Raw genomic sequence first — 26,229 nt, forward strand, 5'->3', positions numbered from 1 at the left:
TTTCAGTGCCTTACTGCAATGTCTTCAAGCTTCTACTGTTTCTGTTGGGAAACATTGAGGCCCATGATTCATAATTCTTTATATATGACCTATTTTTTCTCTCTGAAAACTTTTAAGATTTTCTCTTTATCCTGATGTTCTGCAGTTTTATGATGATGGGCCTGGCTCTGGTGTGGGTTTTTGTTTTGTTTGTTTGAATTTATCGTGCTTGGCACTAGTGGGCCCTTGTATTCCTCAATTCTGGCAAATTTTCTGATGTTACTACTTTGATAGTTGACCGAAGTAGCTAAATTGATCAACTACAACCCAAAGATGAAGGCTTTGGTTGTTCATGTTTGGTCACACCATAGTACATAAAACCCTGAATGTATAAGGAGGCATTTATATGATAGGCAGGTATTATTATTATTTTATTCTCTAAAATTATTGACATAAAAGGCAGAATGTTTTTGATTTTTCTCACTCCTGGAACTTAGAATGAGTACCTATGATGGCAGGTCTTGTTTGCTATGCTGTTGTCATTCAAGGTTTGGCAGGTTGTGTCCCCATCCCCACCCCCCGACTCTTGCAGGCAGGAAGTCTCCAGATGTTATCTTCTCACTTTCCATCTTGCTCACTTGGCTGCCCTTTCACCTTTCTTCGTCTTTCTCATATTTTTTCATATATATCTACACATACATTTGATTGACATAAAAGTCATTACATAAAATTTACCATTTTAAAGTATATGCAAGTCAGTGTTTTTTAGTTTATTTACAATGTTGTATAACTATCACCAGTATCTAATTCCAGACCATTTTTATCACCCCCAAAGAAAAACCCCCTACGTAAAGTGGCTACTCTCCATTCACCCCTCCTCCTAGTTCCTGGCAACTACTCTTTTCTCTGAAGCTCTGAATTTGCCTGTTGTGGACATTTCATATCAATGGGATCATGTGGTTTGTGGCATTTTGTGTGTTTTCTTTACCTTATAATATTTTCAAGGTTCATCCATATTGTAGCATGTATCAGTACCTTACTGATGTTCTTGACTCAGGCTCTGGGTGTTTGTTTTTTGACCATACAGAGAAAAATCTGCATTTATTATTCTTATTTTGATTATGATACTGGCCTTTAATTTACCTTTTCAGAAAACATTTGTTGGCTACGAAATGATATTGAATACTTTTAATTTTAAGTATACATTATTTATTTATTTTTTAGTATGCCACTACTGAGGTCAATGGAGAACATTACATGACCCCGGAAGACTTTGTCCAGCGCTATCTTGGACTGTATAATGATCCAAATAGCAATCCGAAGATCGTGCAGCTCTTGGCAGGAGTAGCTGATCAAACTAAGGATGGGTAAGAACCTTTATGCACTTTTTTAAAAAACTAATGTTCTTCCATATTATATTAAAAAATAGGAAAACCATGAATTTACCCATGACCATCTGGAATTTTAATATTAATAAACCGTATCTTTTCTTAGAAGTTTATAAAAACTGTTATTTAGTGCCATTATCAAATATACTAGCATTTCTTTCTTTTTTTTCTTTTTTTGAAAAAAAATTACATGCAAAAGCCGTATTTTATATTGAATAATCTGAGCAGAATGGTTTTCAGGTAACTAAGTGTCTTTCATTCATTCATTCATTCAGTAAATATTGAGTACCTACTATATTTTAGGCAGTGTTCTAAGTACTAGAATTCCATCAGTGAATAAATCATAGAAAACCAATAAACAAAATTTTAAAGTAAATTATAACATTAGGTGGTTATAACTGCTATGAAGAAAAATAAATCAGGGAAGAATTTAGAGAGTGGTATTTATTCATTTATCTGTGTACTCATTTATCTGACAAATATTTATTGAACAACCACCATTTGCTAGGCACTGTTGGACGTTAGAAATACAAACAAATTAAATGAGGTTCCTGACCATAAGAAGAAGCTCATGGCTTAGTGAGAAAGAGGATGAGTAAACAAAGAAAAAAAGTAATACTTTGGGAATAAGGTGTTATAGTAGAACCATATGAAACATACAAAGGACGCCTAAGAAAGCATGGTTAACTATGTTTTGGGTGGTCAGGAGAGCATCTTAGAAGAAGTGATGCTTGAGTGAAATCTGGCAAGACAAAAAGGAGCTTGCTGGTGGTTGGACAAATAGGGAGGAGAATTCCAGGAAAGGGAACAACAGTGGCATGAAACATCAAGGGCCACTTGCATGTCTCTGCTGCATACACATTGAGGAGGTTGTGTTATAAGTACTTCGGTGGGGCTGTGGCATTACTTTGTTGTTGTCAGAGTAGCGGTTGGAGTGCAGCTGGGGACCTCATGTGCTAAGCTTTGACTGTATCCTGTAGGCTTGTGACTCTCAGATTTGGAGGTATTTTTAGCCTGGCAGTGTATACATGTGTGCAGTCACAGAAGTTACAAGGTGCATCTTACTAGAGTGTCAGTTTACTCAAATCAAGGGGAAACAGCATTTTTATATTAAAATCAAGTATGACTGTATTATGGAGGGAATGGAATATTTATATGCCTTGCTTTGTGAGTTCCAAGCTACAGCCCCAGGCCTCCAAGGGCCCAGTTTCTTTACCCTACCTGTAGAGGTGCTTGTGTGAAGAACTTTGAAAAACTAGGCAAAACTAGTTTTAAGTCTTTAAACCTTATTTCTGTTATTACAAATACGATCAGATTTTAGAAAAATGGAAGGTTAGAGTAGGACAAGACTTGCATGCAGTGAAATTCGTTTAGAAGGCTGTTGTAATAGTTAAAGTAGAAGTGTTGGTTTCTAAGTTCTTTGAATCCTGGGTTATTGTATTCATTTGTATTTTCTCATAGAATCTAGCACAGTGCATGAAAGTTACTATGAGTACTTTATATCTTGGAAAGATTTTGTATAATTTATCAATGGCAGATATCGGGGAACTTGTATACATTTTGTGCCTGGTCCCTTAAAAAAAGTCAAATGAACTGCTGAGTTACTGTGGACCATTCAGTCATTGGGTCTCTCAATAGTGATTAGACAGTAAGGCATATAAAAATTAATCATATAATCAGAATTCCTTCTTCAAATTTATTAAAGCTCTTTTAGAAACTTTTATTAGAGTATTTATTGTCATTAATTTGGCCTGAGACTTGCTTTCAGATATCCATATCTTTTCAGATGCTTCCTTTTGTGACTGCCTGCTCTGATCCATCCTACTTGTCTATCTTATTTGAAGCTTCATGTGGTTCTGCCAGAATCAGTTGTGTTGTTAAAGTGTGGTCAAGTGTAATCAAGTGTTTAAGTTGCCAGAGTGGGATAGATCAAAAATGGGTTTGGCTAGTAAAGAATCTAATACTGTTGAATAGTGTTTACTTAAAAAAAAAAAAAATCAAAAACTGTTTCTCTTTCGAAAAGGTAAATCTGTTCTATTTCAAATTTTAAAAACATCTTAAACTTCCTTTTTCCCCTCTCTCCTTGGAATAAATCAGATTGAGATTGGGTAGGAAATCTGATTCATAGAGTTAGGTCATAAAAATTATAAATATATGATAAATATATGTTTATGAAACAGATTATTTCTAAAAGCAGAGAAAGGCGGAATTTTCTAGAAACAGTGATTCTTTTTTCTTTTTTTAATTAATTAATTAATTTTTTGGCTGCGTTGGCTCTTCATTGCTGCGCATGGGCTTTTTCTAGTTGCAGCGAGCGGGGGCTACTCTTTTTTGCGGTGCGCCAGCTTCTCATTGTGGTGGCTTCTTTTGTTGCGGAGCACGGGCTCTAGGTGCGCGGGCTTCAGTTGTTGCAGCACGCAGGCTCAGTAGTTGTGGCCTGTGGGCTCTAGAGCGCAGGCTCAGTAGTTGTGGCACACGGGCTTAGTTGCTCTGCAGCATGTTGGGTCCTCCCGGGCCAGGGCTCGAACCTGTGTCCCCTGCATCGGCAGGCAGATTCTTATCCACTGCGGCACCAGGGAAGCCCTAGAAACACAGTGATTCTTAACCTCCCGTTCTTGGATAGTCTTCAGAGTTTCCTGAACTTGCTGAAATATAATGCGAAATGAGTGAATTTTTATCTGCATTTTTCTGGGGAGAAATCACACGTTTTTCAAAAGGGTCTATGACTTCAAAAAGGTTATGAAGAACCTAGGGGCAAGACGGAAATAAAGACACAGACCTACTAGAGAATGGACTTGAGGATACGGGGAGGGGGAAGGGTAAGCTGGGACAAAGTGAGAGAGTGGCATGGACATATATACACTACCAAACATAAAATAGCTAGCTAGTGGGAAGCAGCCACATAGCACAGGGAGATCAGCTTGGTGCTTTGTGACCACCTAGAGGGGTGGGATAGGGAGGGTGGGAGGGAGGGAGACACAAGAGGGAAGAGGTATGGGGACATATGTATATGTATAACTGATTCACTTTGTTATAAAGCAGAAACTAACACACCATTGTAAAGCAATTATACTCCAGTAAAGATGTTAAAAAAAAGTTAAATATCATTGTTAAAGTTTCTTTAATACTTTTAAGAAAATCAGAGGCTTTGATAATGTTTAACTTATTCCAAGTAGCCAACCCTTCCTCATTTAACGTTTAAGGAAAATGAGCTCCAGAGAGGTTGATTGACTTCCCCAATAACACAAGATTAAGTTCTCTTAATTAAAAAAAACTATCTTTTCCCCATTGTTCTGTTTCCCGCCCCTTTACCCTGGGCAATGATGAAAAGTTAGAATAGTTCAGTTGGTCCATCTTTTTTCCAGCTCCAAGAGGTATTCCTTGATTCTATTACACTTTTTGATGATGAGTCCTATAGATATATAACTTGAAATAGAATCACATAATATTGTTTATAATTACCCCAGACCAAATCTCAGTTAATACAACTAGCATAAACAAGTTTGAGTGATTTAGTTAAGTGTATCGGAAAAGGAGGTTTGGGAGTGGTCAAATGTGGCCCCATGCTCTGCCCTTACCCTCCATGTTTTCTTAGCATGTAAACTGCCCCCTTTCTCTTCTTCCCTGCTCCCTTTCCTCCAACAGATAGTAAAATAAGCAGGAGTGTTTTGATGCAGGTGCTTGCTATGGAGAGCCATGTAGAAACAGCATTGTATAGTATAGATAGCATGATGGGTTGTCTAAAAGTAAAAGTCATTAGCCAAGCATTATTTGTGAGATTGTGGCTTAAACTTTGAAGTTCTGGCTGTATAATGAAAAGCAAAATGATTTTGTGCATTAATTGCAGATCTCAGGGACCATTATTGTGTGATTTAATCTAAAATATTTAGACAGTTTCTTGTTTGAAACTGTAACTTCTAGAACCATAGTTTCTATATTTAGCTCTAGTCAGAATTTCATCAGGAGGCCCTATTCTCCTATAATGTGGAAAACTCTAGTTTTCCTTCCTTTCTTTTTCACAAGTGTTTTCCTTTAATATTCTACATGCATATAGAAAAACGTTTAATGAGGAAATCTTGGTTGTTTTAAAAATTACAAAATTATCATATTAATGTTGTGAAATTTTATTAGTTTCCATTCAGTAAATTAAAAAGGATCTCTTTAGGAAAATTTTAAAACATCAAATTAATAAAATATATTATTTCAAAGTTATAAAATGAATACATGTTCTTTGAAAAAAGTCAAACAGCAGGTAGGGTAAAAAGTGAAGGTGCCCCCTCATCCTCGTTAAAAGAAAACAAACTATGGGCTCCCCTGGTGGCGCAGTGGTTAAGAATCGGCCTGCCAATGCAGGGGACATGGGTTTGAGCCCTGGTCCAGGAAGATCCCACATGCTGTGGAGCAGCTAAGCCCGTGCGCCACAACTACTGAGCCTGCGCTCTAGAGCCCGGGAGCCACAACTACTGAAGCCCACGTGCCTAGAGCCCGTGCTCCACTACAAGAGAAGCCACCTCAATGAGAAGCCCATGCACCACAACGAAGACAACAGCAACTAGAGAAAAGTCCACGTGCAGCAAAGAAGACCCAATGCAGCCAAAAATAAATTTAAAAAAAAAAGAAAAGAAAACAAACTATTTATCAAAGTGTGAAGTAAGCAACGGTTTCTTCACTCCACAGATAGTGGCTTGTGGTTTGCCTTTGTTTTGCTGAAGTCTTGATCGGATTCTTTTTATAGATAGGAGAATCATGGCAGAATAAAGGAAAAAGAGCTTTAAAAATTATTCTGGAACATGTTTGCTTTATGTTGCCAGATAAGCAGACTGTTTCTTGCTTTCTGAAAAGTATTGTTACATTACAATGTGGTATAAAATGCCTGTGGACTAAAAATAGATAAGGAGCATATCAGAGAGAATAAGTGGCCTATCCCCACTCCCCATTTCCTCCCAATATTTTATTATGAAAAATTTCAAACATTCAGGGAAGTTGAAAGAATTTTACAGTGAATACCCCATATACCCACCACATGTATTCTACCATTAACATCTTTCTCTACTTCTTTTCATGTATCTATCGTCTATCTTTACATCAGTCCGTCTTTTTTTTTACACATTTCAAGTAAATTGCAGACATTGATACACTTCTTAAATATTTCAGCATGCATATTATTAACTAGATTTTAATATTTGTTTTGAGGTTTTTTTCTTTAGATGTAACATTTACACACAGTGAAAAATATAAATATTAAAGGTACATTTCCTGAGTTTTGACAAACGTGCACACCTGGGAAACCCCATGTGACTTATTATTTTTTATTGTATTAAAATATATATAACATAAAATTTACCATTTTAGCCATTTTTAAGTGTACAGTGCAGTGGCATTAAGTACATTCACATTGTTGTGCTATCGTCACCGCTGTTCATCTCCAGAACTTTTTCATCATCCATACTGAAACTTCATACCCATTAAACAAGTCCCCATTCTCCCCCAACACCCAGTTCCTGGTAACCACTATTCTACTTTCTGTCTCTATGAATTTGTTCTAGGTACTTCACATCAGTGAAGTGAAGTGAAATACAATATTTGCTCTTTTGCATCTGGCTTATTTCACTTAGCATAATGTTTTAAAGATTCATTCACGTTGCAGGATGTATCAGAATTTCATTCCTTTTTAAGGGTGAATAATATGAAGTGACTTATTTTTAAGTTGCTTTTGTGTTTCTTAATTGACTTTTCTTTCTTTAAATAAATCATTGTATAACAAAGGTAACTCTGAGTATTGAGGGTTGGCTGAATATTATAATAATGTTCTACTTGCTATAGGTACCAGATACCCTTTCTATTTTTCAACTATAACTTTAAATTTGGGATTGGAGGGCAGGATGGTGAACACTGGATTGAAGGCAGGAGTTGAGTCTTCAACGTGGCCCACTGGGTTGCTGAATGTCTTTGAACAGATCACTTCTTCAGATTTTCTAAGGGCCCTTCTGACTTTAAATTTCATGAATATATGATTTGCCTTTTTGAATATACTGGTAGATAAAAATGTAGATATTTAATAAAGTCCATAGAATTTATATTTTAAACAAAATGGCACTTAGTTGGAAATCTACGCTGCAAGAGTCTCAAATCTGCAGGGGCAGGTGTAGATAACTGGCAAGCCCTGGTCTCTCTGAAGAAGGCAGCTTCTGCTAGGCTCCAGGAAGCTGGTGCTGCTTGGAACCAGAAACCTGTTGCCCAAGTTCATAATTTATCAAGAGAAACCAGAAAACTGGATAGTTTTGTGAAATCTTAGGATTTCCTAATGTTGGCAACAAACCTAACTAAAAACATAATGCTTTACACGCTAAAGAAAACATATGTGTGGGCCAAATTCAGTCTGCCAGCCAACCATTTATGACCTTTGCTAGTTAAGGAAAAGGTCTTTGACCTCTTCTCATAAATACAGAAAGTTTTACTACTGAGCATGAAATATGCTTTAAAGCTACATATTCTGTATTTCAGGGTAATTGTATTTTTGATGTCTAATTCCCGAGACTTGTTTTGGAAAAACCAAGATGCTGGGCGTTGTTCTTCCCTCCTATAATCAGCCTAGCTACTTTTAATTTTTATTTTTAAAATTAATGTTATGAGCAGAAGAAATAATGCTAATTCTTTATTATAAATATAAAAATTTCAAATGTTTCTGAATTACATAATGTAGAAAGTGAAAGTCTACTCTAACTCATTTCCTAGATCACTATTGTATTTGTGTTATACATTCTCATTGATCTTTAGTTTTGTTCAGAGCTTAAAACCACATATTGCTCATTGCTTTTTAGGAGTGTGTGCATAGTCATGATGACACCTGATATATTGTTACTTCTTTGTTTTTTACTACCCTAAAATTTGTGTACTGATAATCATACTTTTGAGTTTTACTATATTTTTTAGTAATGCATAAGGTGTGTTATGACATGTGGCCTGATAAACAGTTTCGATTGTTCCTCCCAGGATTGATTAGGCACTCAAGCTCCTAATTTCACCAAGGATTCTTCAGCGTGGGCACAGTGAGGGCATAGTCTTCAGTGCCCTGAATACTACCACCACAAAGCCTTTCTTTCCCTCAAAAAAGGGCAAAGGCATAGTGTACATCGTTGCTTTGGATATAATGTAATCTGTGTAATTTGAACATACTTCAAAGTGTTTTAAGTAATAGAAAATGTAACTTTGAATGTAAAATATGTCTTAGATGAATGAGGGCATAAAATGAAAAGTAAAATGTAGTCACTTTCTTAATACTGTGTTGGAAAACAGGTATCTCTAAAAAGTCATGTATTCTAAATTGGGTTTATTCAAGAAGATTTATGAGTTCCTACCCTGAATCAAGCCTGTGCTCTGACAGGCCTACCTTCTAACGGGGAATTGGACTTTAAACAATGAGTTACATAATTACTTTAACAAGAAATCTGTGAGGGGCGCTAAAAAAGTACAGTACTGCTGTAAGGTGTGAAGGGGATGCGAAGTCATCTGGGGACTTTAAGATGATTCTCTTGAGGAAATGATATTTGAGATGAGCTATGTAAAGACTGGGGTCAGGGCTTCCCTGGTGGCGCAGTAGTTGAGAATCTGCCTGCCAATGCAGGGGACACGGGTTCGAGCCCTGGTCTGGGAAGATCCCACATGCCACAGAGAAACTGGGCCTGTGAGCCGCAACTACTGAGCCTGTGCTCCGCAACAAGAGAGGCCCGTGCACCGCAATGAAGAGTGGCCCCCGCTTGCCGCAACTAGAGAAAGCTGTCGCACAGAAACGAAGACCCAATACAGCCAAAAATAAATATTTAAAAAAAAAAAAAAAAGACTGGGTGGAAATTTAATGGACAGAAGTTTGGAGATGGTGGGATCATTCCAAGGAAAATGAATTGCTGAATGATGGACCTGAGTGGAAGGAGCATGGATTGTTTTAGGAGCTTAAAATGAGTGGCCTGGAGTGCAGAGAGCAGGGAAGAGATACGGAGAAGTCAGATCCTGTGGGCCTAGAAGCTACATTAAGAATTAGGTCTGTTCCTTTGGATAGGGTGACTGTAAATGTATTGTCCGAATCAGCCCATTTGAGAGTAGAATGTGGCACTACTGGTGTGTGTGTGTATAATTACTTGGATATATACTGTTATATGTATTTCTTGGATATATACTGTTACTTGGATACTAGTCACTATCAGTAGCAGCAACATGGTATGAAATATTTGCAGCAAGATTTGTTGTGGAAGATGACTCTAAACTAGCATATGCCTACTCCATAAGATCACTGAAGGCAATTTCAGTGTAGTTTTGGCCACTGGCTAATTTCACAACCTTGAGTATTATAGGATGAAATAAGTTAGTTTTCTTCCTTTTGGTTTTGAATTTTCCTTTAAAAATTTTATTATTGACATTTCAAACATATATAAAACAAAGAGTAGTATAATAAATGCAATATACTCATCGCCCACTTTTTTTGAGGTTAGTTTGTGCTTTTATTTGCCAGTATAATTTAACCACAGTGGCCTGCAAACTTTTTTGATCTAAAAAGTACATTTTACATCACAATCCAACAAACAAACACACATATATAATATGTATACATATATAAAAGTGTAACAAAAGTTTTGCCAAAAATGTCTACCCTGAGTGTTAATTCTTTTTTAAGACTTTTTTTTTAACCAAGAATGAACTGCACTGACACATCATAATCACCAAGGTCCCCAGTTAATCTTAGGGTTCACTTTAATGAAGTAAATATACCCACTTTTAATAATTATTAAGATAATTATTAAATTTGTTTCACTTACACCTCCATCCATTCCTCCATCCTCTGGAGTATTTTGAAGCAAATTCCAGGTGACATATTTCATCTGTAAATATCTCAGTGTGCATTTCTAGAAGATAAGAAAAATTACCAAAAACAAAACAAAACCTCCTCAAAAGCATTGATGTCTTAATATCATCAAGCATTTGTGTTGTAACAGTATTTCCATTTCCTGATTTTCTTATAAACTAAAAAAAAAATTTTTTTACTTTGCTTAAACAGAATCCAAATAAGATCTGTATCTTTGTAATTAATTGCTACATCTCTTAGGTCTTTAATGAGGTTCTCCTCCATATCTTCTTTAAAAGTTCTTTTTTTTTTTTTTTTTTTGCATATACAGAATGTTCACTCTGTAGTTTCCCACAGTCTGCATTTTTGCTGATTGTGTTTCTGTGGTAATGTTTAATTTGAGATGTTCCTTTGTCCTTTGTATTTTTCTGTAAATTGTTGATTACATCTAAAGTGGTTCTCGGTGGGGCAGGTGCTATTGGCATCTAGTGGGCAGAGGCCAGTGATGCTGCTAATCATGATAGAATGCACAGGAGGCCCCCACAGCAAAGAGTTATCCAGCTTCAAATGGTACGATTGGGGGCCAAGCTTTAGAAACTCTGATCTAGAGACTTGATCAGATTCAGGTTCAATTATTTTCAGTCTAGTCTCTTTCTTCTTGCCATGTTAGAGGCTATTGATTATTGCCCAGGTCCATTAATGAGTTAAGGGTTTACAAAATGGTAACATTCTATTATTCGTTCTTTCTTTCTTATCTGGAATACCACTATAAAGAGACACTTCCCTTCATCAGTTATTTGGTTACCCTGAGCTACAATTCATACTGTAAAGGCAGGTTACCAGCCAATAATATTTTATATTTTATTCCAGGTTGATCTCCTATCAAGAGTTTTTGGCATTTGAATCTGTTTTATGTGCTCCAGATTCCATGTTCATAGTGGCTTTCCAATTGTTTGACAAGAGTGGAAATGGAGAGGTGACATTTGGTAAGAAAAAAAAAAGATTATATGTTTAAGTGAAGTTAGTGAGGCTGGTTCAGTTTTTAATTGCTAAATTTAGTAACTGCATATAGATTGCTGCTTATTTTAAGAGCTAGTCAAAAAATGAAGTATTAATTTCCTAAAAGGATTTACATAGATAAAATTAAAATGGCTTTATTTTCTTTTAAGCATTAGACTATTGCAAAAAATTAAGGAATTTAGGAATGTTGTTACATCAACTCATTGACTCTCTGACACTTTCACATTCCTAAAGTAGGTGGTGTAAAATTATCTTGTTCTGGGCCAGCCTGGGCAACATTTTTTATGAAACAGACTGAACAACGTGGAGTAATCATCTCATACCTTCAGGAATTTTTAGGTAGAGAGTTCAGAGCTTCTCTGGAGCATCTTTGGAAAATTGCTGCTATGTCATTTTAACACCTAAGAATGGAACTGAAGGAGGGACTTAAGGCAAGAATAGTTAGCATTCTCTGAACCCCCATTTTAGATTTTTGGTTTTAGGCAAAAAGGCTAGAATATTAAAGTTGCCATTTGAATTGGATGTAGAAATCAATTTAAATCCTTTGGTAGGCACATAATCTAGCACATTGTGGATGTCTCAAAGCATACAAGCTAGGATTTCTATCTATAGCCATGTATTAGTTTTTTGAAGAGGCTTACTTGCAGAAATTAGTATGTGTTTAGTAAGAGTATCAGCTAATTTTTTCCTGCAAGAGGCTTTTCAATAAAAATAATGTAGTGTTATCAAGGACCTAGAGCACTCCTCCCTTTTTTTTTTAATATTTGGATTTTTTTTATTGTGGTAAAACAACACCTAACATAAACCTTAGCATCTTAACTATTTGTAAGCGTACAGTTTAGTAGTGTTAAGTATATTCACACTGTAATGAAACAGGTCTCCAGAACTTTTTCATCTTGTAAACCTCAACTTGGACCCCTTTAGTGGTGTGAATTGGAATCAATATGTGGTAGGGAAACTCTTGAAAATCAGGCTTCCCCTGAGCCACAGCGCTAAATATTTATTCACTGTAGTGTTGGTTATAAAACAAATATCCTCTAGTTAAACCCAGAGGAAGATGTATCGCTGCTATGGTGAGAATGGTGAGAAAATACAGGTATTTGAAAGGACCAGTGCGCCTTTGCTGTCATCTTAGTGGGCACGTGTTCTAGCTTGGCATTGATTGTTTCCTTCTTTCTGCCCACTGACCCAGTTGTCTTCTGTTATCAGAAGATTTTCCCAAATAAATACCTATGCAGAGCTCTTTAGGTGTCTGTGTTTATCTTGGCATTCTCTCTGCTTTGGAGCAAGCTCTGGCCATTCTGCCTCCTAAAGAATGTTGATTTTCCTCAGAAACACCCAGATTTTATAGTTTAAAGCATAAAGCCTTTATCATCTCATCATTCAGCATTAACCCTGTACTGCTGAGAATGCTGCATTTTCTATAAGTATCACACATGTTCATATACCTTATTTCCAAATGTGATGCACAGATGCTTGGGAAATAACTTGATATAAATATCTGCCTTAGGGACAGTATACCCGTGCTTCCGTCATGTGTCCATTTCTTAAGAATTAGATTTCCCAAAACCAAATTCTATTTTTTTTGGTCCCCTTTACCTTGGTATCATGATTCTTTGTGTCTACTCCATTTGATTGCTTTTTCCAATTTCTATTTTAAAAATAAGTCACTCAAGTCAGTTTATTCAACAGACTAACAATAGAGACTCATGCCATTGTTGATTAGCAGATTAAAATGTGTAGGAAGTAGCTGAATGGTTTATACACACATTATTTCATGCAAATGAAAGCTTGTAGTTATTAGACTCCAACTTTAGCGTTTTATAGATCTTTTGTTTTTCCCTCAGACTATGATTTATGAGTTAAAATTTCAAGAAAATATAATTAGGATTAAAAGCAGAACAAATCAATTTTAGTTTTTATAGCACCTGTTCTGAACTGAAGAGCATATAAACCCTCCAGAATCCTTCATTCTGCTGCTCCATAATCTAGAGTTAGGAAGATTCTTATGGAATGAGAAAAAAATTGAGCTCACTTTCGACATTGTTCCTGTGGTCTCTGGCTAACTGGATGGTTCTCTTGAGGGTGCTCACCTATTTGCTGGGGACCTTGACCATTTCCCCTCCCTGCCCTACATCCCGAATTCTGAGGATTCATTTTTAGACAAACTTTCTTAACTAAAATGAAAAAAATCATAATGAAGGAGAAAAATTTTAATTTTATATTCTTAAGAAAAGAAGAAAAGCATTGAAACTGTTACAGATGCCATTTAACAAAATTTCTAAGGCCCACTCATTTCAGGCTGTATTCGAGACTACAGAATTTCAACATAAGGAAATAATTAACTTGGAGTTTGTTTTAATAGGATTTTGGATCTATGATAAAGGTCAGTTTTCATGTTTGTACTCACTTAATAAAATGAATTGTGCTTATGTATTTATAGACGTATGTTTAGGTAAAAGGAAAATTTAGATCCATTCTAACTCTAAATCCTTTTCACCAGATGGCCTTATGTTTTCTAGTTTGGAGCTTATTTAAAGTATAGATTTTTCTTGTGCACATCAGGAGAGAAAGGCGGGAGAGAATATTGGATGCAAGGTGTAATGGAGTGGGGAAAGACTATTACGCCGTCAGTATATCTCATGGACTATGACGATGATGTTATCTGTGTACTTGTGTATATTCTCATCTATGCTTTTTTTTTAGATATGCTTTTTATACACATCAAATTGTGTACTTAAATTGTGTGTATCTTTGCAAACATTTATATATATCAGTATTGAACAACATTTACTTGAATGCTGGACAAGTTTTTTTTTTTTTAATTAGAGATACCTCTGCTCTGGGCGAGAGGACTTACATTGAGACCTTGGTCATCCATTTTAGAATGTACAAGCTCAAGAGAGGGTTTTGGAGTTTTTAAAAGAGTGAATAAAATCATCAGTTGTTTCTTCTTTGGTGTTCTTTTAGTAAAACTTCTAATGCATGCTGTGGATGATTACTTAATGGCTTGTATATCTGTTTCTGCCTGGTGGCATGAGCCTTATAGGGGACATTGCATGACTGGTGTGTGCTAGATATTGTGTAAACTTGCCTTGGTCTCACTGTTGTCCACTAGTGTACTGGATATTCTGCTCAATAGAATTAGATTGACGTACCCTAGATAACCAGCTATTCTACATTGTGTTGTCAATAGTTGCCATGCATTTGTCCCAAGTTAAAAAAAAAACCAAAAACCCTATTGCTTTAACAAGGATGTAATCATTCTAAAAAAAAACCCCAACAACACTCTTACCTATTAACTAATAAATGTTATATATTCTAAATTTTCTATTAAAAATCTCATCAACATTGTGTTCCAAAGTGTTTGCCTGGGAATGGGAACTCTCTGAAGAAAACTTTTCCAGGGGCACATCTTTACCCCGACTGTAGAACCCTCAAAAAGTAGGGATTCCTTTCAATTTTGTACCGTGTTTGACCATCATTATGTATAACAAATAAAAATGTGTTCCATTTGTGCCTCTAAAACAGACTCTTTTTCCCTAAAGGGAATAATAATCTGATTGGGCTGTTTTAGGCATGACCACTGCTATTGTTAAAAAGAGTTAGGAGATGGAAGTCTAGATATGAAAAATGTCATATCCTCTCTCAGTGGAAACAAAGCTATAGACATGGTATAATATGAAATTCTAATGGTAATAAATGCCTAGTTTAACTTGGTAAGAATGAGAGCTTCACTTGGGTGTTCAAATTAAATCAGGAAGACTTTTTGAGACTCCTTTCAGGTATCGCAGAGAAGGTCACATTAATATTCAAGGCTATAGAGTAGCTTAGAATTTGAGGTAAAAAGAGAACATGGTTTTACTTGTTTTTATGCCATTTGGTGATAGATTGTTGAAGCATCTAGCTTCTATAGTAATAGATGCTCTTTAAATGTAAACTCATTTTTCCTGAGAAGTGGACCTTTACATATATTTGGCAGCAGGACTACTCTGTTGACTGATGGTACAGTAGTCCCTTTTGGAGGTAGGTAAAGGGTTAATAGAAATACTTTTCCCTCAGTAAAACAGAGGAGTCACCCCGGAAACTAATGAGCCACCTGGAAATAGAACCTAGAAGTCTGGCCTGACATGCTGGGTTGGCTGGGACTTCTACAAGCTCCTGTTGTTGATCTTTTTGTTGTTGTTTTCCTTTTTTTTCTTTTTTAGTTTCTTAGTCGTTCCTCTTCTTTCCCCCCAAGTTTTCCCTCACTGAGAAACTCTTTACTTCTGCAAGTCTTGCCATTGTTTTTGTTCAGTTATACACAAGGATATTCATTGTTCCTGGTGGGAGTCCTTCTAAAAGCCCCTCTGACTTCACTTTAAGAACTGTGCAGGTGAAACTCAGCTATTGAGGACTTTTTTTTCCCCTGACAATAAAAATGTTTGATCTCAAGCCTATAAGTTGGAAGGAGTGGCTCCTGCTGGGCTGGAATCCTTGGAATCAGTATGTCTTTGGGCTGATGGTAGGTGGGCTGTGTCACAGGGCTGATGGCTTGTATACCTACAGGAGGAGTTCTCTGGCCACACCGTTGGTACAGCAGCTCCTTCCAGGCTCATTCATGGAACAGGCATGGCGGCAGTCTTGGAGAAGAGTGCCAGCCCCGGTCAGAGGTAATTTTGTACTGCAGAAAGGTGAAAAAGACCAGTAGGAAGCTCCCATAAGGACCAGGGGAGGGATGAGGGTGGATGAGATGGGGAGACACAGTGTGGGCTGCTGGGGAAATTAAAACTTCTGTTAAGACATATTTACATAATATATATGCTTCGATGTATTTCATCTAGTGCAATCATCATAAGTGACTGATACAGCTAAACTGACTAATGTTATATGCCTGTGAACATTTTTACTTAATCACAGTTGTCACCATTACCTGCCCTCCTGACAACTCATTGTGCTCCTCTCCTTTAAGCAAATAGAACATAATGACAGGCTACTTTTGTATCTGGCCCCAGTTCCCTTTTCAGAGGAATTATAAACCATCTCTTTCATGAGCCCATGCTCTGCAGGAAGTGAAAAAGTGGTCTTTTGTTTTCTATATGTCAGAAAACAAATGGATTCCTATTTCCCCTTAGCAGTGCCAACCTAGTATAAAACACTTGATCATGATCTTGTTGCCAATAAGATGTGACTATCATATCCCTTTCATCCAGGCCAGAACTGTGGCCACTGAAATAGTACTCCTTGGAGAGCTAAAGACCCTTGTTTGCCACTGGAAAGACGGGATTCTCTCTGGGGGGAAACTTGCTATGTAGTTTCAGTTAGATATATTGGGTATATTTGAGATTATTGGTGCTCCCTTTCATGTCGCACAGAACCTGATAAAACTGGGTAAGATAAGAAGATCATCAGCTCTTTGGGCTATTGCCTCACACAAGTATAAGCTCTCCAGTTCTGGAGCTTTTGTATAACTTTTTTTTTTTTTTAAATAAGCATATCCTGGTAAAAGTAAAGTGGTAATTATGAATTTGACTTCAAAACAATAGTTGTACTAATTATTTCTGTAAGCTTCCTGATTTAGCCTTAGGCAGTTGGTAGTGGAAATAATAACAGAAGGGAAGTGGAATATCGAGAGGTGCCAAAGTAGGTTTGAAATTTTGTAGCCTGTGACATGGCTAAAATAATTAAAAGTGTCTGGGGGTAGTTAATAAACAACAGCACATAATAATGGTCATAATAAAACCATATACAAAGCTGTCAACTGACCACTTTGGGTGAAGGGAGAAATGTTTAAACAAATATTCATGGAAAATGACACTTCTATATTTGGGGAAATTATTATGAGTAATTTAAGCCATCATTTTAATTGTTTCAAAGGTATTGTAAGATTTTATTTAAAGGTTGCTAAGTAGTTTACAAAATAGGATTTTAGTTAAAAGTTTTTATTTTAGAGCTATTTTTCTGAATGTAAATTATACATTGTAATTTTGGTTTATAAATATCCTTTTTGTGATAATAGAAGACAATTTTCATGGTTCATTAAATTTTCATAAGTTTGAAAGCTTTTGAATCTTTGGCTTTATTTGATATAGTTTCGCACTTTAGATTCTGATATTTTCCAGTCATACAAAGGGAATTCAGTTTTATTCCACTGTTATATAAAACTTATTTAGGTAGCAATACATATATTTCCTATCAAATAGTTGAGTTTTGGGAGTTGTGACCTTTAAAATAAAGGTTATAAAATAACTTATTCCCTTTAATAATTTATCTTAATGTTACTTAAATATATGTAGTAATTTAAGTTATCCTAATATGCTTTCCATTAATTTCTTCATATTCCCTTAGTTTAACACTTAAAATAAGAAATCAAATTAATTAATTTGGAAAGAGAAGCAACTAATTAATTGAATTAGGAGGATCCTAAAAAAATCTTTGCTAAACGGCCATAATACTTTTAACTCTAAATAGTTTTTTGCCATCCTTATTATTTTAATTATTTTGTAAACTTTAACATATCTTACAACTTGTTGAAGTTTCATATAGATTCAAGGGTAATCCTTTGTGTTGGTTAGGATCCCATGACTTGCTGTATTGCATTAATTCTTTGCTTTCAGAAACAAAAACTCATATATTTAATTTGTGTTTATGGAAGATGAAAATAATTGACATGATTTGAAAACTCTGAAATACTGTTGCTATTTAGGCCAGAAATAAATGCTACATTCCATTTGAAAGAAAAGATGAGAATCCCATCTCCCCAGTGACATCCAATGCCGCCTTCCAACTGACTAATCACTGTGACCTATTCAGAGCTGTCATGTTGAGTCCAGACTGGTAGGATTTCCAGTTCAGGATTCTTACACTCCCTACTGCTCCCCCAGCATAGCAATGCTTTTATCAAAAAAAAAAAAAAAAAGTATATTAAAACTAAAGGGAATCCATTAAACCATTTACAATATGAGATTTATATCTTACTCAAAGAATTTGCAGAAATTAGATAAAATAGCATAGTTGGAGATTATAAAACATTAAGCTTGTATTTACTAATTCTTTAGTATAATTGATAGCTATAGATAGTAAAATCCTTTCACTAATATAATTGGCTTAAATTTGAAAATAATTTTGTTAAGACAGCAGTAAAACGGGCTTCCTGCTTTCTTAACTTTGTTAACGATTTTTTTTTTTTTTTGGCATGAGCTTCTAAATTAGTCTATCCAGTCTATGCTTGTTAAAGTACCAGTCATTTGTGAATTGACTTTCATAGTAAGTGTAGAACGGTGTAAGAAAGTGAATGACTTTGTTAGTGCATGAAGACAAGCTGTCAGAGCGTTTTGGTTGTATATTACACAGTGTGACTGGTTCCTATCTAAAAGTTAGTATACTGTGTTTAGTCCTTCTTTACTTAAAAGTGAATCACTAATTTCACTTATCTTAAAATATTTTAATAGCTGAGACTAATAATCATGGTTTTTATGGGGATCTTGTAGCTTTGTGTCAAGATCATATTTTTGACAATATCAGAAGCTTTTAATAAGGTGCTTGCTGCTGAGCTAATGATATGCTTTTGATAGTATTTCTTATACCTATCTTCAATAGACATATTCAGGCTAGTGTGAATGTAATAATCAAGCCTCAATCAAGCCATACTTAGTATGACAAATATTGCATTATACTGTAATTTAGGTATTCATGCTTCTGATAAAGGACTTAATTCGACTCCTTGAGGAACCGGGAAAACACTATTGATTTTATACTGGAATGCAAAGTAGCAGCCATTTATAATGCAAGATATAAATCACTTTCTAATTAAAATTAAATCAAGAGAAATTAAGAATCTCATGGCCTTATATGTAATGGTACACAATCTTAACTGTAAAATTATATTTTGTATCAATTGTGCTCCTGTGCATGGGTTTCTGAGCACAAAAAATTTTGCAGCTAATGTTAGTAGAAACAGATAATATTGACTTTTAAAATTTCTCTTAATTTCTTTCTGTAGGAACATTGCAGTGGACTAAACTACTTATTCCAGATATAATTTATTTATTTTTGTTTTCCCTTTCAAGAAAATGTCAAAGAAATTTTTGGGCAGACTACTATTCATCACCATATCCCTTTTAACTGGGACTGTGAATTTATCCGGCTGCATTTTGGGCATAATCGGAAGAAGCATCTTAACTACACAGAATTCACACAATTTCTTCAGGTGAGCTTAGTTTTTCATAACCAGCGTAAATATATACCACTCCTCCTCCATCTCCTTCCCTTTTAGCTTTATTAGGTTTATTACAAAAAATAGCAATCCTCTGTGGCATTTCACCCCCATTTTTCATTTCTCACTCCCACAGGCAGCTTATTTAAATTCTCGTAATTGTTTCTTTCAGTGTTTACTTTCATAGCTTTAAATAATAAACATGTGCTGGCACTTCTACTTTTTAATTTTTCACTTTTAGGTATTTTTTATTTAATTTGAACTATGGAAGATTAGGAGCTAGCTTTTTCACCTTTCCCTCTCTATCACAGACTTGGACATTTTCTGTCCCCTCCCTCCATATAATTATGTCATGATTCTGCTTAGGTCGGTAATCATATTTGAATCACCACAATTTTGTAAACACTGTGCATGACTAAAATGATTTTCTTAGCGATTCTAATTTTTATTATTTCATTTTCTGTATATTAATGCCAATTCATTCTCAGACTTGGCCTCAGTTACTAAAATCTCATTTTAATATGTTTAAAACAGAGTAGGTGTTTGGTCAATTTCATCCTCTTGGAGCAATCCAGGAGCTTGCTTTCTTTTTAAAAAAATTTGAGGTAAAGTTCAATTAACATAAAATTAACCATGTGAAAGTACACAATTTAGTACATTCACAGTGTTGTGCAACCACCAGCTCTAATTCTGAAACCTTTTCATTACCCCAGACGAAAACCCTGTACCAGTTAAACAGTCACACCCCATTCTTTTTTTTTTTTTGCCGTACGTGGGCCTCTCACTGTTGTGGCCTCCACGGAGCACAGGCTCCAGACGCGCAGGCTCAGCGGACATGGCTCACGGGCCCAGCCGCTCCGCGGCATGTGGGATCTTCCTGGACCAGGGCACGAACCCACGTTCCCTGCATCGGCAGACAGACGCTCAACCACTGTGCCACCAGGGAAGCCCTAACACCCCATTCTTGCCTTTCCTTAGCTCCAGTTTACTTTCTGTCTATGGATTTACCTATTCTGGATATTTCATATCAGTGGAATTATACAATATGAATTTTTGTGTCTGGCTTTTTCTTAGCATAGTGTTTTCAAGGATTATCTGTGTGTAGCATATATTAGTCCTTCATTCCTTTTTATGGCTGAATAATATTCCATTGTATGGATATATCATATTTTGTCTGTCCATTCATTAGTTGATGGACACTTGGGTGGCTCTTGCCTTTTGGCTGTTATGAATAGTGCTGCTATGAACACTGGTATACATGTATGCTTTTGAATACCTGTTTTCAAATCTTTTGAGTATATCCCTAAGGTGTGAGATTACTGGGTCATAACTTTTTAACTTTTTGAGGAACTGCCATACTGTTTTCCACAGCCCCTACACCATTTTCCTGGAACTGTCTGATACTGGACTTTGTACTTACTACATAGCTGTCAGCTTGTGATCTCCCTTCACCTTCATCCTGGGGACGCCATCTGCTTTTCTGTTATGTTGAACCTCCCATTTGCTGGATTTCATCTCTTCCTTTATTATGGTTTGCTTCCTCTTTTTTTAAAAAATATTTATTTGATCTATTTATTTATTTGGCTGTGTCGGGTCTTCGTTGCGGCATATGGGATTTTTCATTGCGGCGCTTGTTGTGGTGTGCAGGCTTCTCTTTAGTTGTGGAATGTGGGTTTTCTTGCTCTAGTTGTGGCGCGCGGGGTCCAGAGTGCATGGGCTCTGTAGTCTGCGGCACACGGGCTCTCTGGCTGAGGCGCGCGTGCTCAGTAGTCGCGGTGCGCGGGCTTAGTTGCCCCGTGGCATGTGGGATCTTAGTTCCCCGACCAGGGATTGAACCCACATCACCTGCATTGGAAGGTGGATTCTTTGCCACTGGACCACGAGGGAAGTCCCTGCTCCCTCTTTTTGGTAGAATACTTAATTCAGGGGCTTCCTAAGGAAAGTAAAATAATTTTTTTGTGAGACTTGATATATGAAAACCTCTGCTCTATCATTACCTTTAGTTTAGCTGGGTATAGAATTTTAGTAATTTATTTTCCTCCTAATTTGAAAATATATCTCTTTTGTTTTCTAGCTTCCAGTGTTGCCACTGAGCAGTCCAGTACCATTCTAATCTTTATTCTGTTTTGAAACTTTTTTTTTTCCCCATTCTGGAGAGTTTTAAGATTTTTTTCTTTTCAGCATTTTGAAATTTCATGATGATATTCCTTGATGTGAGTTTATTTTTATTCATTGTGCTGAGCATTCAGGGGCTCTTTTAATTTGAAAGCTTATGTACTTCAATTCTTGAAAATAGTCTTTCTACTTTTCTTCTATTTTTTTTCCTGTCTAGAACTAGTAAATATAATAAATATATGATCCTTTAGTTTTCTTTTCTCTCCTGTTTTCCTTCTGAACCTTCTATTGTTTCTTTTGTTGTATCTCTAATTTTCAAGAGTTCTTTTTGGTTTTCTAAATATTTCTTTTAAAAATAGCATACTGTTCTTCTTTCATGGATGTAGTATTTTCTCTCACTTCTCCAAACATATTAGAGGCAGGGTTTTTTGTTTTTTTGTTTTTTTTTTAAATTTTCTTCTCCCTGCAAAGTGTCTGTTTCTGTCAAGTTACTTTCCTTCTCTTTGTTTGGGTCTCTCTTTTTCATGTTAGTAGCTCTTCTCCTATGTCTGATGGTTCTTGGTCCTCTGCTCATATTAAAATTAAGATTGAGGCTTATTGGGAGCTTTGGGTTCATGGCAGGATTTATTAACTGGACCTTACTGTAAAGTTCTCTGGCTGGGCTCTTTTTCCAGGGACTCTCTAATGCCTGTATGTTCAGGTCTTTTACTTTGGATTGGGGAATCAGAATAATGATTTAGCCATCCATCTGGAGTATTAGATCTGGCTTTTTTTTTTTTTTTTTTTGCGGTACGCGGGCCTCTCACTGTTGTGGCCTCTCCCGTTGCAGAGCACAGGCTCTGGACGCGCAAGCTCAGCGGCTATGGCTCATGGGCCCAGCCGCTCCGCGGCATGTGGGATCTTCCCGGACCGGGGCACGAACCTGTGTCCCCTGCATCGGCAGGTGGACTCTCAACCACTGCGCCACCAGAGAAGCCCTAGATCTGGCTTTTGATATTCTGGTTGCTGAGTAAGACAAAAGGGTTAGCGGTCTGCAACATTCAGTATGGAGATGGACTTTCATTTAATTACCTGTTTTCATCTGTGCCTGGTCTCCCTTAGTCCGGAGATCCTCTGTTAGACTCACCTAGTTGTCTTCCAGGGTTGGGAAAGGGCTAGTGGCCTGGCTGTGGTTGAGTATAGCAGGTAACTAATTGCTGTATAAACAGGCTTCCATGGAAGCCTCCTGTTCTCAGCTCCACCTTCACCATTACTTCTGGGGGTACTAGTATAGCCAATTCACAAGTCTTTGGCAAATTCTGTCATGTACATTGGATTGCTTTTTTGCTTTCCTCACTTCTGGTTTTCTTGGGCCTGCTAAGCCAGTTGTCATTTGCTCTTTTGCCCTCTAATCTTTTTTTTGTAAATTTATTTATTTATGGCCGATTTGGGTCTTTGTTGCTGCACTTGGGCTTTCTCTACTTGTGGTGAGCAGGGGCTACTCTTCGTTGTGGTGTGTTGGCTTCTTGCGGCGGTTTCTCTTGTTGCAGAGAATGGGCTCTAGGTGTGCGGGCTTCAGTAGTTGTGGCACACGGGCCCAGTAGCTGTGGCTTGCGGGCTCTAGAGCGCAGGCTCAGTAGTTGTGGCACACGGGCTTAGTTGCTCCGCGGCATGTGGGATCTTCCAGACCAGGGCTCGAACCCATGTCCCCTGCATTGGCAGGTGGATTCTTAACCACTATGCCACCGGGGAAGTCCCTCTAATCTTAAAAATGTAGTTGCTGTCTTCTTTTCTGTTCCCCTTGTCCTTGAGTTTCTGTATTGTTTTGTTTTTCATTCTTTAGTGTGATTTTTAGTGAAGAGTAGAGATTTGAAAGACAGCAGAGCTAAATGTACTAGTTCAGTCTCATCCAAAGCCACAGTATTTCTGAACCCCTGCTATTTTCATCTCATAGTTAGATGAGATGCATTTCTAAAAACACAAGATCTTTAGCTTTAACATAACTTCCTGTATTTACCCTTTCCCTCAGTTCCCCTTTCCCACCCTTTCAATCTAGAAGCAGATTTATTTTATTTTATCTTTTATTTATTAGAGTATTTTTATCTCTTTAGAATATCTTTATTTTATCTTTTATAGGTCCAGAGTATTGTTTTTTTCATTAGCGTGATCACAGTATCTATTCTACCCTGATGTTTTGATTATACTACATAAATGGAGAGCTTTATATGCAGAACGTTTTTCCTTTGGTTGCTTCTTTTTGAAGTCCTTAATTTTAATTTTTTATTTTGAAAGACTTCAAATATATTTAAAAATAGAATAGTATAATGAACCCCCATGTACCCATCAACTAGCTTCAACAATTATTAAATGTTGGCCAGTCTTTTTTTTATCTATACTCTCCACTCTGTTCCCTACTGGAGCATTTGGAAGCCAATCCCATACACTCTATAGTTTCATATGTGATACTTCAAATATATATCTTTAAAAGATACAGGGGAGTCCTTCAGCTGTTGACCTAATAGAAAATAGAAAATCTGTTCTTCCAGCATAACTCTTGCATTACTCTTGCAGTGAGGATTCTGCTTTTCTTCAGAATTAATGTCATTAATAAGGCTTAATCATGCCCATGGTTGCCACTGGATATTTCTGAGAGTCTAAGACATGCATGGAAAAGACAAAGACATAACAAAGGCATAAATAGGGAGGAAAAAAAAGAGTGAGGAAGGGAAAGCCTATGTAAGATAGAGTGGAGCTGTGTGTGCTTCTGATGCTGCTTAGGAATAGCCTTTTCTTGGAGAGCACTTTCAACCATATTTTAAGGTTGAAATAAAGATAAAAAATTCCTGCTTCATTTGAAGGGTGATGTGGTTGGAGCTGAGGTGATAGAAAGTTGGAGTATGTTAGGGAGAATGACTAAAGTAGAAGAGGAGAAAATTTACAAATTGGAGATTGAACAACATGCTCCTAAGTAATCAATGGTTCATAGAAGGAATCAAAAGGAAAATCAAAAAATATCTTGAGACAAATGAAAATGGAAACACAGCATGCCAAAACTTAAAGGATGTAGCAAAAGCAGTTCTAAGAAGGAAGGTTATAGTGATAAACACCTACATTAAGAAAAAAGAAAAATCTCAAACAATCTACCTTTATACCTCAAGGAACTTGAAAGAGAATAAACTAATAAGCCCAAAGTCAGTAGAAGGAAATAACAAAGATCAAAGGAGAAATAAATGAAATAGGGACTAGAAAGACAGTAGAAAAGATCAATGAAACCAAGAATGGGTTTTTTGAAAAAGTAAACAAAACTGACAAACATTTAGCTAGATTAAGAAAAAAAGAAGTCTCAAATACAATCAGAAATGAAAGAGAAGACCTTACAACTGATAAAGATCGTAAGAAACTACTATAAACAGTTATACACCAACAAATGAGAAAACCTAGAAGAAATGGATAAATTCCTAGACACATACAACCTACCAAGACTGAATCATGAAGAAATGGAAACTCTGAACAGACGAGTTACTAGCAAGGAGATTGAATCGGTAAACAAAAACCTCTCAATGAAGAAAAGTCCAGGACTAGATGGCTCCACTGATGAATATTACCAAACATTTTAAGAAGAATTAATATCAGTCCTTCTCAAACTCTTCCAAAAAATAGGAGGGTATACTTCTTCCAAATTCATTGTACAAGATCAGTATTACCCTGATACCAAAGCCAGACAAGGGCACTACAATAAAATTACAAGTCAGTATCCCTGATGAAGATAGATGCAGATATTCTCAACCAAATATTAGCAAACTGAATTCAGTAGTATACTAAAAGGATCATATACAATAATCAAGTGGGACTTAATTCTTGAGATGCAAGGATGGTTCAACATATGCTAATACACCACATTAATACACTACAATGAAGGATAAAAATCATGATCATCTCAATAGATATAGATGCAGAAAAAGCATTTGACAAAATTCAAGATCCTTTCATGATAAAAACTCTTAAATTAGGTGTAGATGGAGTATACCTCAGCATAATAAAGGCTGTAGATGACAAGTCCACAGCTAACATCATACTCAGTAGTGAAAAGCTGAAAGCCTTTTCTCTAAGATCAGGAACAAGTCAAGGATGTCCACTGTTGCCACTGTTATTCAAAAAGTAATGGAAGCCCTTAGAGCAATTAGACAAGAAAAAGAAATAAAAGGCTTCCAAGTTGGAAAGAGAAAAATTAAAATTAAGTTAATTAAATTAATTAAAATTAAAATTGTCCTTGCTTGTAGGGGACATAATATATGTAGAAAACCCTAAAGACTTTACGCTTACACAAAATACTATTAGACCTAATAAATGACTTCAGGAAAATTGTCGGATATAAAATCAGTATACAAAAATGAGTTGCGGGCTTCCCTGGTGGCGCAGTGGTTGAGAGTCCACCTGCCGGTGCAGGGGACACAGGTTCATGACCCAGTCCGGGAAGATCCCACATGCCGCGGAGCAGCTGAGCCCCTGAGCCATGGCTGCTGAGCCTGCGCCTCTGGAGCCTGTGCTCCGCAACGGGAGAGGCCACAACAGTGAGAGGCCCGCGTACCGCAAAAAAAAAAAAAAGTCGCATTTCAGTACACTAACAAGAAACTATTGGAAAGAGAAATTAAGAAAACAATCTCATTTACAATAACATTAAAAAGAAGAAAACAGGAATAAATTTAAGGAAGTAAAAG

General features: G+C 36.5%; 1 protein-coding gene across 2 annotated transcripts in view; it reads left to right on the forward strand.

The window, feature by feature from the left end:
* SLC25A12 (solute carrier family 25 member 12) overlaps positions 1 to 26,229 on the forward strand; it is a 130,258-nt gene that overhangs the window by 17,996 nt on the left and 86,033 nt on the right. The window contains exons 3-5 of one of the 2 annotated variants that reach the window (XM_022570035.3): positions 1,204 to 1,346; positions 11,074 to 11,189; positions 19,272 to 19,411. In XM_022570035.3, coding sequence (XP_022425743.1) covers positions 1,204 to 1,346; positions 11,074 to 11,189; positions 19,272 to 19,411 — 399 coding nt within the window. Of the gene's footprint in view, positions 1 to 1,203; positions 1,347 to 11,073; positions 11,190 to 15,771; positions 15,876 to 19,271; positions 19,412 to 26,229 lie in introns of those variants that run through there. The other variant, XM_089916671.1, reaches the window with a different exon arrangement.

The sequence above is a fragment of the Delphinapterus leucas genome, chromosome 8 (genome assembly GCF_059928025.1).
Source record: "Delphinapterus leucas isolate spDelLeu-1000000601 "Yukka" chromosome 8, BTC_Dleu_Yukka2, whole genome shotgun sequence".
In the NCBI taxonomy this organism is placed as follows: Eukaryota; Metazoa; Chordata; class Mammalia; order Artiodactyla; family Monodontidae; genus Delphinapterus; species Delphinapterus leucas.